This window comes from Myotis yumanensis, unplaced genomic scaffold (genome assembly GCF_028538775.1).
Source record: "Myotis yumanensis isolate MYYU_CA2020_CCGP unplaced genomic scaffold, mMyoYum1.0.hap1 SCAF_17, whole genome shotgun sequence".
Taxonomy (NCBI): Eukaryota; Metazoa; Chordata; class Mammalia; order Chiroptera; family Vespertilionidae; genus Myotis; species Myotis yumanensis.
Window position 1 is genome coordinate 11,759,749 of NW_027223768.1, and position 12,986 is coordinate 11,772,734.

The following is a 12,986-nucleotide window of genomic DNA, read 5'->3' on the forward strand; positions in this document are numbered from 1 at the left end:
CCTCAGTGACACCTCGTCAGCTCCGGTAAGTCTGCACCTAACTGTTTGCCAGGGGGGTTCGTCAGGGCCCAGGGTGTTCGTCTGTGTCCATGAGTAGAGAAATCAGTGATGGGAGCGGATTCAGGAACCTGTATCCACTCTCAACTCTGCCTTTTATGGGTCTTTCCAACTTGATCCCATTTGGTCCCAAGGGCCTATCTACAACAAGATGTCTGTACTGATGCTCCCATTGCTTTGTTGGCTCTTCTGTGACATCTCTGTTGAAATGTACTTGGTGGAAGCTCAGTATATGAACCTTCCTCTGCTCCTTGTCTTCTTTTCTCTCTGGAATCATCTGACTCTCAGGCCATGGACTTTGCCCCACAAACTCTGGGGAGAGTGGGTGGCTCTCCCAAAGGCTTGAAGATTCTCCTAAACCCAGGCCTGGGATGCCGACTCACTATGCCTTGTTGAGAAGATCTGCCACTACTGTGGATCAGGGACCTATCAACTTAGGTTTTGAACCTCGTCCCCAGTTGATGGAATGATCAATGACCTTCTGTGCACAGGGCTCAGCTAAAGCCTAGGGCAAGTTGACAGAAGGCCATAGGTGTTTTCACTTAGGGACATAACAGGGAGGATCTTTCTCCCAGATCAGGAGACAATGGAAGTTGTTGTTCGATGCCCACACATGGGAGCCATACACATTTCTTGAGAGTTTGGAAAGGTCTGGAGTGTGAGAGCTGCACTGTCCCATTTCTCTGCTTGGGGTCCAGACTGTTGGTGGAGGGACTGGCTTTGGAAAGTCAGACCTCTTTACTTAAATGTGTTCTAGCCTTGGGGTTCCAGATAGCGGGAAGGTACAAAGGTCATCTGAAGGAGCCTATCTCTCCACATTCCACCCAATAGCCTAAAACTGAGGCAGTTATTTCTCTTCATTTCAAACATGAAGCCAACACTGGTCAGCAGTCCTTCTTCCATCTGGTGGTTGTAGTCCAGGAAACCTTGCGAGAGCTCAGGCCAGGGCTGTATATCTCTGCTCACGCTCACCATCCTACTGACACTCACTGCTGGGAGCCTCCAGGGCCCATTTCATTTAGAGCTTGCTTTTTTTATCACAATGCGCACCTCAAGGGACTCATTCCAAAAGCAGCCCAGGGTGGGTCAGGCCAGACTAGTCAGGAAGTTATTTTGTCCCCATGACTCTAACCCTGATGTTGACCCTGGAGAATTTAGTGTTGATGGTCTTGAAGAGTAGAGTCATCCAAATGCTATGTTTGGTTCAGGTCCCAAGTAAATGTCAGTCCTTTTCCATGTGGTTGACCCCTACTCTCTCTGCTTCTTCCTCCTGTGGTTCTGTCCACAGTGGGTTTCTTTATTCTCTCTACCTCCTCTGGGACCTGACCTGCATGTGCCCAGGCCCCAGCCTTGGTTAACCTATCCTCCTTAAGAGCATCTCATCCCACCTCCTAGGATGATACAGCTCCTACTGCTCCTAACTGAGCCTCACTTCACTGGATCCTCACTTCCCACCCCATTGTCCTGACTTAGGGACCCTTACCTGGGGAGAAGGATAACAAAGGTCCCCATCTTTCTCTCTGGCAGCTTCCTTGAAAACCAAGATGAGCCATACTCCAGTTGAACAGTCCGTGATGGACTTGATTGTCCTGTTCCACAAATACACCAAACCTGATGACAAGATTGACAAGCAGGGCCTGCTGAAGATGCTGAAGGAGAATTTCCCTAACTTCCTCAAGGCTTGTGTGAGTCTGTGTGACTTCTCCAGATTGCTTGGGCCCTGGCATGGCGGAGGACTTTGGACAAGTCAATCCCATTCTCTGATCCTCAATATTCTCATCTGCAAAAAGGCCTAAGTGGACTTTCCTGACTTATTATCAGGATGAAAGAGATGATACATGTGGCCAAGTGTAAAAGCATCTGGAGATCAAGGGTAGTATTCAGGTGGTGAAATAGCTTCCAGGAGACTGAAGCCCATAAGCTCAGGCTCTGCCTCCAGAAGCCTGCATTCAGTTCTCTGAGACCTAAGGGAAGGTGATAGAAATTCCATGGCTGATAAAATTTAATACCTTTCATAACAATGAAAAGCTCATTTGTAGACCTGATTTAGTCTGACAGTTAGAATATACTGAACTGATTAGAAAAAGAGAGGTTACTAGGTGACACAGAGAGTAGGTGAGCAAACGAGGGCACTGAGCATGGAAGATTCAGGAAGGAAATAGGGTATAGGAGAGGAGGGTTAGGAATGGAGAGACAAGGGGTCGGGCCTATCTTTAGTTTCTGGGTAGAACTTAGGTAGATGGGGTCCTGGAAGTGGGTCGGAGAAGCAGTTCTGGGTCTAAAGTCCACGCACCCACCAGCTCATTGATCAGTGAGGCTATGGGCTGAGTCTGCCCACCACCACTAGGTCTCTCTTTCATGCTGATACTTGATCCAAGGAATCTCCCTCAGTGACCTGCAGGGTAATGCTAACGTTCCCCTCATCCCCAGATACCCTCCACTGGCCCACACCAGCTACACCTGTGCGTCCCCAAATGCTTCTCTCCCCCTTTCTGCCTCCTCCACCTCCTCCTGTTTCACCCATAACACTTTTGGGACTGAATTTATCTTTTCCACAGGAAGAAAAAGGCAAACATTTCTTGGCCCATATCTTTGAGGACGAGGACAAGAATAATGATAAGAAGATCGACTTTTCCGAGTTTCTGTCGGTGTTGGGAGTCATAGCCACGGACTACCACAATCACAGCCATGGAGCCCCACTCTGTTCTGGGGGAGGACACTGAGCCCAGCCCAGCCTGAGGCCTCCAAGAAACAATAAAGTGTGTCTTTTGCCCAGATACAGCCTGTTTCCTGCTTTTCTTTGGCTACTTATGCTGTCAAAACCACCCCTTTTTGGTGAATGTAATTTGGGATCTCCATGGAGTGATTTACCCAGGAATGTGCCAGGAGGGTGCCCTCCCTCTGACCAACAGTACAACTGACCACCTCTCTCAGCAGGGCCTCTGTCCACCTCTGCCCCTGCTCCCTAGTGCAGCCAGCGTGCCAGGTCCCAGGGTCAGCAGTGCAGAGCATTCTGCTGGCCCAGCCATGCTTTTCCTTCTCAAGCCGAGATCAGCATCTGGGCATCCAGGAACTGCAGGGAGCAGGAGCTGAGGTGTGAACATGGTGCCTCATGCCCACGTATTCCTGCCCAGCATGACCCCAGAGACATAGGGGAGATGGCACCACTGAAAAAGGCATTGGGTGGCCTCACTGGGGGCACATGGGCACTGGTCACTGTGAACTGGACAATCAAAAGCCCAGAAGACTGGATTCCCTTGCCTGTGTCCTGGGCTTCTGGGCTATGTCCTGTCCCTGTGCATGTGTGTGTATGTTTTATCCTGTGTGGTGTCCCTGTGGAGGTGAGAAGCCACCTTGTCTGCTGAGCTGATCCTCCCAATGGTTTGCTAAATGCTGGGAGCTGGGTGTCTGGGAAAAGCACAGAGTGATGGCTGTTCCAGGCATGAGGAGTAAAGCTAGTGCTGGAGTCCAGAGAGTGTCTGGGTAGCAAGTGAGAAGACAGGACTGAAGAGGAGAGGGGAGGAGAGGGCAGGGAATGATGAGCAGAAAGCTCATGCTGAGTCATCAGTGACAGTCCACTCCACTAGCCATGGAAAGAGCGTGCCATTACCCACACAGGGTCCTTCCCATCTGCCTCTGTCCTTCTTGGATCTACAGAACCAGCTCACACCTGGAGCACTGGGCCCAGCTGCTCCTTTCAGAGCTGGAGCACCATGAGCCCACAGAGGTAGAGGCAGAGGACAAGGAGGCCTGGGGGTGGATGGTGTGGGTGTGTGGGGGGCTAAGTCACACAGAGAAGAGCTTCCAGAAGCTAGGGTTAGGCAGGAGCAAAGAGTTGCTCTGATCACTGTCCCCATGGCCTGCAGTCTGGGAAGACTTCCTGGGGTGGGCTCTGAAACTGGGACTCCATGGATGGATAGCAGAGATGTTCTGTCTTTGGAAGGCACATCGAGGCAGTCATGGTGATAACATGTTCTCTTCTGGGATCTCCAGAACCAGCTCCAGAGCAAGTACAAAAAAGACCTCAAGAGGCAACGTCCACTCCATTGGCCTCCCCAGAGTCAGAGCGGGCTCTGGGCACAGCTTTCACTGACCTTCACGAGGCAGAAGAACCATCAGCGTATGGGCAACAACTTCAGCTACTGTGAAGTCTGCAGTCCCAGATCCTGGGCCACAGCATGTCAGTGGCCCCGGAAGAGAGGGCTCCCCCTTTAGATACAGTTTTTGAACCTTTTTGTTTATGTTACATATGCTTAGAATTCAATTGTATTTTTCTGATACTACTGAGTAAAATACAATCTACTTTAAAGAAAATGGAATGAAATACAATTAAAACTAAATTTAATTTAAGTTCAATCAAATTTAACTATGAACCTTCAGAGTGTTGTGCAAATCCATTTTTTCTGGGCTTCGGTGCTGTTATTATGAGTTATAGGCTGGGAATAGGTTATCTCTGAGAAGCCATCTAGCTCTAAGGATGTGGCACTCTTGAGACTGGAGACAATGGGGCTCTGGTGGAATTGACCAATGTGCAATTGCACAGGGTCCCTTTAAGTCAGGGCTATAACAAGGCGACCACATTTCATTTGACTTCCTCTCCTACCAGCACACGGGCAAATTATGTTCTTAAACCCCCACCCCATCTTCCATTTTGCAGAAAATTGTAGGGTTTAACCAACAGAAAAATGTTCCTGAACACTGCACCTGGGATAGAAACTCCACTCTGTTCCACTCCCACTGAACAGCATCCTGAGCATCACCTCTGTAGATGCAGAGCACCAAAGAGGTGTCAGGGGACAGGAAATATCCCAGGTCCTGGGTCCACACTCTTCTCTTCTACAGGCACCGCCTGCAAACCTCCTCTGGTATCAGAACCTCTCTCAGCCCTCAGCCCCTGAGCACTGGTTCAGCTGGGCCTCTTTCTAAGGCTCTCTGTCTCAGCTGAGCCCAGGAACAATTATTTCCACCTGAACAAGGTTGTGCATGTGGCCTGGCTTCTCTCTTTACATCAGTCCTCCAAACCACTCTGGAGAGACGGGACTAACACCCTTCTAGGGCGCCGTGCCATGGCAGACGCTACAATGTCTCAGGACAAACGGGTATTCAGCATTGGACCAGACTCATGCCGTGCCTCCAGGAGATCAGCTCTCTGGGTTGACACAGGTATGAAACACAATTCTAACAGAATGTGATGAGTTCTACAGTCGACCTTTACCATAGCTAAGTATGGAGAACATGAGCCCATTGGGGATCACACACCAGGCTCTCTTCAGGATGTGATTCCTAAATCATTCCAGAAAATGAGTAACTGTATGTCTATCCACTTCATCCTAATTTTTCATGGAGCATGGCAATGGCGGGAAGCATAGTGAGATTAAACAGAAGTTGGAGAATTCTAGGAGATTAGGTCCACGTTAGAGGCCATGGTCAGTTGACTTGTACATACCAGCAATGTCCTGGGAAGTGCGGCCTCCCACCGTGTGGGAAGCAACTCCTCCTTTTGGAAGATCAGGACTATGGTCTCCACAGCAGCTGTTCACTATTTCAAATTACACTTTTTAACCTGGCCTCACTTTCCTAAGTTTCACAGCCAACTTCAAAACTGGAGGTTTTTACATTTTTGATTGCTGTTAACATTAGTTGCTATGGACCAGAATTTGAACAATTATATTTCAACAACAAAAAATAGTTTTAGAGTAAGGACTATGTGCTGGAACTGCTAGGTACTAGAGATCAGTGAAGCTAAAATAAGTGTTTTTCCTCCCTAATTTGGAATACAGACATATGGGGACAATGACGTGGTGTGGTTCCCACAGTACAAGTGGGCTTAGGTGGCAGGCAGCATAGAGGAGGAAGAGCACATTTCATTGTGGAGAAGTAGTCTGTGTCCACTACTACTCTGAACTGCCAAGGAGAATCCCTAGAGAGAAGTTCAAATTTCTAGTCTGTTTAGATACATCATATTAAACAGGAAGGTGAGGAATTCAAAGACATTTTAGGCAAAGAGAAGCATTAGAAAAATTGAATTGAATCAGGAAACAATGACATATTGTGGTGGACTGGGACCATCTGGAGGTAAGTTCCCAGGACAGGAACAGGGATGGCTGAGCAGAGAGGAAGTCAGACACCAGCTCAGGGAGTCCTGGCAGGAAGGTTCCTAGCAGGACCAGCAGTCCTGGTGCAGGAGGAGAGAAGCCAAGTGGAGGGATTGGTTCAAGCTGGGAGGTTTGCAGGGCGGGTATGGCCCTGAGGCAAGTCAGCACCAGAGATCTTAGTCAGTGGAGAGCAGTTGGTGTGGTGGATCATGGGGTGCAGGCTGCATAGAGACAGAAGAGGGTACTGACAGGAGAAAAGTGAAAAGGTCCAGAGAAGCAGGTCTCCCTGAATTTGAGAGCAGGTGGCCTGAGAAGGAGGGGGGAGGGGACATACAATACCAGTGAGAGAGTGAGAGAGAGGAGGGGGGAGGGGACATTCAATACCAGTGAGAGAGAGGTGTAGGCAGAGAAAAGCTCAGGCATGTCCTATATGATGACAAGCTGCAGAGGATGGGCAGGAGAGCATGCCCCTGAAGTGGAGGGAGGTGATGGTCTCAGAACTGAGATGCTAATGACACGGTGAGAGTAGGAGGTGGAGGAGTCATCCACATGGACAAATACCTCACCCACCGTGTTTCCTGCAGGTGGGACAGAAGATTTTGGAGGCACTTGCCTAATTTCTCCCTGAAGAATGTGGCCTGATTGAGGGGTTAGCAGGAGACTGAGTAGGAGGTAGGGAGTGACCCAGCTGGATGATGGGATCCTCAAGGAGGGGAGCTACTGAAGCAGCAGGTATGCTCCTAGAGGTGGCTCTGGATGTGCAGGTGAGTGCTGACTGGTCTCCTGGCACCATGGAGAGACCCCATGTGTGGGAGAGCCATTGCTTGCTGAGGAAGCACTTGTGTCCTGCTTGTTTCTAAAATCCTCAGCCCCTAGCACATTTTATGACGTCAGAGAGCCCAAGGGTAATGACATGGCCCTTCCTATGACAGATAAGGGGATCTGTCACTTAGGATGCTCAGCATGAGCTCTCCTCCCTCTGTGTACTGTCCTCCCTACTCTTCATCAATCTTCTCTTCCACTTGGTGCCCAGACACTCTCTGGACTCCAGCACTAGCTTTACTCCTCATGCCTGGAACACCCATCACTCTGTGCTTTCCCCAGACACCCAGCTCCCAGCATTTAGCAAACCGTTGCCAGGATCAGCTCAGCAGACAGGGTGGCTCTCACCTCCACAAGGACACCACACAGGATAAAACACACACACACACACACACACACACGCGCACACACATGCACGCACAGGGGCAGAACACAGCCCAGAAGTCCAGGACACAGGACAAGGGATCCAGTCCTCTGGGCACTGCTGAGTGTCCCGTTCACAGTGACCAGTGCCCATGTGCCCACAATGGCCGCCACCCAATGCCTTTTTCAAAAGGTGCCATCTCCCCTTTCTCCCTGGGGTCATCCTGGGCAGGAGCTCAGGGGCATGAGGCACCATGTTCACACCTCCCTCAGCTCCTGCTCCCTGCAGTTCCTGAATCGCCCCATGCTGATCGTGGCTTGAGAAGGAAAAGCATGGATTGGCCAGCAGAATATTCTGCACTGCTGACCCTGGGACCTGGCTGCACTAGGGAGCAGGGGCAGAGGTGGACAGAGACCCTGCTGAGAGAGGTGGTCAGTTATGCTGGAGGCCAGAGGGAGGGCACCCGCCTGGCACATTCTTGGGAAAGTCCGCCCATGGAGAATCCTCAATTACATTCACTAAGAAGGGGCAGATATGACAGTATAAGTAACCAAAGAAAAGCAGAAAACAGACTGTATCTGGGCAAAAGACACACTTTATTGTTTCTTGGAGGCCTCAGGCTTGACTGGGCTCAGTGTCCTCCCCCAGAACAGAGCGGGGCTCCGTGGCTGTGATTGTGGTAGTCCGTGGCTATGACTCCCAACACCGACAGAAACTCAGAAAACTCGATCTTCTTGTCGTGATTCTTGTCCTCGTCCTCAAAGATATGGGCCAAGAAATGTTTGCCCTTTTTTTCCTGTGGAAAAGATAAATTCAGTCCCAAAAGTGTTATGAGTGGAACAGGAGGAGGAGGAGGCAGAGAGGGGGAGAGAAGCATCTGGGGCCACACAGGTGTAGCTGGTGTGGGCCAGTGGAGGGTACCTGGGAATGAGGGGATCGTTAGCATTACCCTGCAGGTCACTGAGGGAGATTCCTTGGATCAAGTATCAGCATGAAAGAGAGACCTAGTGGTGGTGGGCAGACTCAGCCCATAGCCTCACTGATCAATGAGCTGGTGGGTGGGTGGTCTTTAGATCTAGACCTGCTCCCCTGACTCACTTCTAGGACCCCATCTACCTAAGTTCTACCCAGAAACTAGAGATAGGCTCTATCCCTTATGTCCTCATTCCTAACCCTCCTCTCCTATCTCCTATTTGCTTTCCTGAATCTTCCGTAATCAGTGCCTTCTTTAGCTCACCTACTCTCTCTGTCATGTAGTAACCTCTCTTTTTGTAATCAGTTCAGTATATTTTGTCAGACTAAATCAGGTCTATGAATGAGATCTTTCATTGTAATGAACGGTGTTAAATTTGTCAGCCATGGAATTTCTATCACCTTCCCTTGGATCTCAGAGAACCTAATGGAGGCTTCTAGAGGCTTCAGTCTCCTGGATGGAGATTGACAAGTGGGAGCGGACCATTGTTTGCTCTTCTATTTCATCACCTAATAACTACCCTTGATCTCCAGATTCCTTTACACTTGGCCACATGTATCATCTCTTTCATCCTGATAATAAGTCAGGAAAGTCCTTTTAGGCCTTTTTGCAGATGAGAATATTGAGGATCAGAGAATGGGATTGACTTGTCCCAAGTCCTCCCCCATGCCAGGGCCCAAGCAACCTGGAGAAGTCACCCAGACTCACACAAGCCTTGAGGAACTTAGGGAAATTCTCCCTCAGCATCTTCAGCAGGCCCTGCTTGTCAATCTTGTCATCAGGTTTGGTGTATTTGTGGAACAGGACGATCAAGTCCATCACGGACTGTTCAACTGGAGTGTGGCTCATCTTGGTTTTCAAGGAAGCTGCCAGAGAGAAAGACGGGGACCTTTGTTATCCTTCCCCCCAGGTGAGGGACCGTCAGTCAGGACAATGGGGTGGTTACTGAGCATCCAGTGAAGTGAGGCTCAGTTGGGAGTAAAAGGAACTGTATTATCCTAGGAGGTGGGATGAGTTGCTCACAGGAGGAGAGTGTGAACAGGGCTGGGGCCTGGGCACATGCAGGTCAGGGTCCAGAGGAGATGGAGGAGAATACAGAAGCCCACTGTGGACAGAACCACAGGAGGCAGAAGCAGAGAGGTTAGGGGTCAACCACATGGAAAAGGACTGACGTTTTAGTTGGGACCTGAACCAAACACAGCATTTGGATGACTCTACTTTTCAAGAGCATCAACACCATCTCCTCCAGGGTCACCGTCAGGGTTAGAGTCATGGGGACAAAATAACTTCTTGACAAGTCTGTCCTGACCCTCTCTGGGCTGTTCTTGGAATGAGTCCCCTGAGGTGCCCATTCTGAACATAAAGCAAGCTCTAAATGAAACGGACCCTGGAGGTTCCCAGCAGTGAGTGTGAGTAGGATGGTAAGTGTGAGCAGAGATATTCATCCCTGTGATGAGCTCCCACAAGTTTTCCTGGACCATCCCATCAGTGGGAAAGAAAGACTGCTGACCAGCATTGGCATCATGTTTGAGATAAACAGAAATTCCTGCCTCAGTTTTAGACTCTTGGGTGGAATGTTGGCAGATAGGCTCCTTCAGATAACCTTTGTATCTCCCTGCTATCTGGAACCTCACGTTACACCACATTTAAGTACCTCCACCAACAGTCTGGACCCCAAGCAGAGAAATGGGACAGTGCAGCCCTCACACCCCAGACTTTCCAAAACTCTCAAGAAATGTGTATGGCCCACATGTTTGGGCATCTAACATAAACTACATTTTCTTATCATCAGGGGGAAAAAAACACCTTGCTGCTATGTCCCTACATGGAACTACCCAAGGCCTTCTGTGAACTTGGCCAACGTCAGAGCTGAGCCCTGTGCACAGAAAATCACTGTTCTTTCCCTCAGCTGGGCAGAAGGTCCAAAACATTCATTGATGGGTTTCTGATCCATACACTGGAAGATCTTCTCACCATGGCAAGGTGAGTGGGAGTGCCAGGCTTGGGTTCAAGAGAACCTTCCAGACTTGGATAGAGAAACCTACTCTCCCTGAAGCTTGGGGTGCAAATTGAGTCTTCCCCAACCTGTGGTCTGAGAGTTAGGTGAGTCCGGAGAGAAAAGAAGAGAAGGAGAGAGGAAGGGTCATTTCCTCAGCTCCCACCAGAGAGTTTCCACAGAGTTGTTACACAGGGGCCAACAGAGCAATGGGAGCATCGGTCCAGCCATCTTGTAGATGAGATCCTCAGGACCCCAGTGGAATAAAGTTATACAGCCCCATAACGGGCAAAGTCTCATAACAGGCAGAGCCCCGTTACAGGCAGAACCCCATTACATCTGGACCCAAGCTCCTGAATCCTCTCCCATCACTGCTTTCCCTACTCCTGCAGACAGCACAACACACTGGGCCCTGAGGAACCTCCTGGCAAAGATATAGGCGCAGACTTACCAAAGCTGATGAGGAGGCAGTGAGGAGAAGGTGAGTGTGCTGTGTATCTGGGCAAAGACTGGTCTCTTTATAAGGCTCAATTGGCTCCTCCCAGACACTGGGAGCCTTTGGGTCATATCTGTCTACTTCCTGGACCATTGTTCCAATCAGGTGGGTGGCACACACCTAGGAGTGTGTGTTCACTATGTGCCAGTAAAATCCCAGGCAACTCCCAAGGGAAAACACCTAGAGCCTTATTCTGTCCTCACTTCCCTGGGGTCAGGGGTGTGGAATACAATGGGAAGTGTCAAAAAGCACAGGAATTCTGGTACAGAAAACTGAGTTTCTGAACTTAAAGAGGATGGGACTCTGAGATGCATCATGGTCTGTGTTTGCTAATCACACACTCCTTCCACAATTTTGTTCTGGCATCTAACAAAACTCTCTGCAACGGTTTATAATTCCATAACTATACCACGCTTCACCTTACCTGTCAAATTAATATTCCTCCTGAACCGTCAAAACCTTATGAGATGGAGCTGTTACCCTCATGTTGAGGATGGGGAATTGGGGGAGTAAGAGGTAAGCAAAGTTCTTATGTGCACGAGGCTAATAGACAGAAAGTTTAAGATATGATCCCAGAAACTCCTGATTCAAAACCTCACTCCTAACCCCACTACTAGACCTCTAGGGTCACTGCAGGGCTGGTGAACTCGAAGTCAAGGGGAGGGAGGCAGGGTCACCTCACTCCCATCTTCATGTTGAGTCCTCACTGGAGCTCTAGGAGAGAAAGAGGTGGCATGATCCACAGTGACAGACCAGGGAACACAGAGAGATTAGTGGCTCAGCATGTCACCTGCAGGTGAGGGAAGACAGGAAGTCAGAGCTCAGAGTCCTGGCGTTAGCCCCACACTCTAGAAATTCACTTCGCAGCTCCAGGGCCCACCGGGGCCCACCAAAGATGCCACTGTCTAGATTCAGGGATGGTGACCATCATGAAATGCGCCAGCAGGAGATGGGGCAAAGTTGCCACCCCTCCCATGATGATGCCTTCCTATAAATTCTTCAATGATGTTTCTCCTTCCCTTATGCAAATGAGCTTCCCTCAGTATCTCATGCCCTGAGGTCTGTTATGTCCTAACCTACTGTGGACTATCTGGTTCAGGTGCAGGAAACAAGAGCTTGGAGGTCAGGATGAAACCTGGGGCCCTCTGGGGCCATACCATGCTGACTCACTGAAGAGTCCTTGTTCCTGCTCTCTGTTCCCCTTAGAACATGCTCCCATGGAGTAAGGGACTGCTCAGGCATTGGGCACCCTGGGACCAGGCCCACCGCTGAGCACCCAGGTCAGGCCCCCAATGCACTGGCCTCCATGCTTCAGCCTGGCCTTTCTGTCTCCAGTTATATCCATATTTGCATCAGCACCAGACCTCTCTGGTTCACTTATTTAATTTCCTCTTACCCCCACTCAAAGCCTCCCCGGAAGGATACACAGAAAACCTCGAGCACGAGCTGCCTCCGGGCATAGGAAGTGAGATGGCATGTCCACTTTGTCCCTGGTGTAGCTTTTGATATTTGAACAATGTCAAAATACTTTAAATTAGTTTTTAATTAGTTTAATTTAAGTTTTGCTTTGTTCAATTCTGACCTCACTGTCAGAGCCTGAACTATGTCTAGTCCTCAGCTTCCGGAATCTAAACATCATTGATCTGTTGCACGGTCTCTCTCTTATTTTACTTATATACTTATTTTCCCTTAATCTTCATTACTATTTGAACTTTCCCCTCAAAAGCCAAAAAATAAAATGTATGTTTTTTGTTTATTTTTATACATACTCATCAATGTAAATGATTATTTTGGCCTATGTTTTATAGATGTCTTTTATGTGATATAGATCAATCATACAGAAAAATAAAATACACTACAATGTACAGCCCAATGAATTATCTCCAACACCTGTGACTGCCACCCAGGTCAATGAATAAAATATTGCCACCACCCCTACCAGTCACTGCCCCTTTACTCTCTTCCTGAAAACCATCATCAGGACTTTTATGGTAAAGCTCTCTCTTTGTTTCATTTGAATTTTACCACTTAAGCAAATTTACTTGAAGGAGAACAGATTCTATATATTCTTCTATGTTTGCCTTAGTTTGCTCAGTATTACATTTTTAAGTGATATCCATGTTGTACTGTTTGTTCATCATTGTATACTTTATATCTTGGTGTAGATATCACACCATTTTCTA

At 48.9% G+C, this 12,986-nt stretch overlaps 2 protein-coding genes across 2 annotated transcripts; one reads left to right on the forward strand and one right to left on the reverse strand.

The window, feature by feature from the left end:
• On the forward strand, window positions 1-2,834 carry LOC138995873 (protein S100-A7-like). Its single transcript, XM_070396640.1, has 3 exons — window positions 1-25; window positions 1,585-1,742; window positions 2,616-2,834. The coding sequence occupies exons 2-3, from the start codon at window positions 1,602-1,604 to the stop codon at window positions 2,778-2,780; spliced, it is 306 nt and encodes a 101-aa protein (XP_070252741.1). The 5' UTR covers window positions 1-25; window positions 1,585-1,601; the 3' UTR covers window positions 2,781-2,834.
• A 5,081-nt stretch (window positions 2,835-7,915) lies between these two features.
• Window positions 7,916-10,792, reverse strand: LOC138995919 (protein S100-A7-like). The gene is made up of 3 exons (XM_070396726.1): window positions 10,759-10,792; window positions 9,020-9,177; window positions 7,916-8,134 (listed from the first exon to the last, which is right to left on the reverse strand). Exons 2-3 carry the CDS (start codon window positions 9,158-9,160, stop codon window positions 7,970-7,972), a joined length of 306 nt encoding a protein of 101 aa, XP_070252827.1. The 5' UTR covers window positions 9,161-9,177; window positions 10,759-10,792; the 3' UTR covers window positions 7,916-7,969.
• Between the last annotated feature and the right edge of the window lie 2,194 nt (window positions 10,793-12,986).

Bases quoted from the DNA above. Each gene is read 5' to 3' on its own strand.
- LOC138995919 (XM_070396726.1), bottom strand. From the start codon at position 9,160: ATGAGCCACACTCCAGTTGAACAGTCCGTGATGGACTTGATCGTCCTG. The intron at 8,135-9,019 runs GTGAGTCTGGGT...TCTTTTCCACAG, and splicing joins CTAAGTTCCTCAAGGCTTGT to GAAAAAAAGGGCAAACATTT.
- LOC138995873 (XM_070396640.1), top strand. From the start codon at position 1,602: ATGAGCCATACTCCAGTTGAACAGTCCGTGATGGACTTGATTGTCCTG. The intron at 1,743-2,615 runs GTGAGTCTGTGT...TCTTTTCCACAG, and splicing joins CTAACTTCCTCAAGGCTTGT to GAAGAAAAAGGCAAACATTT.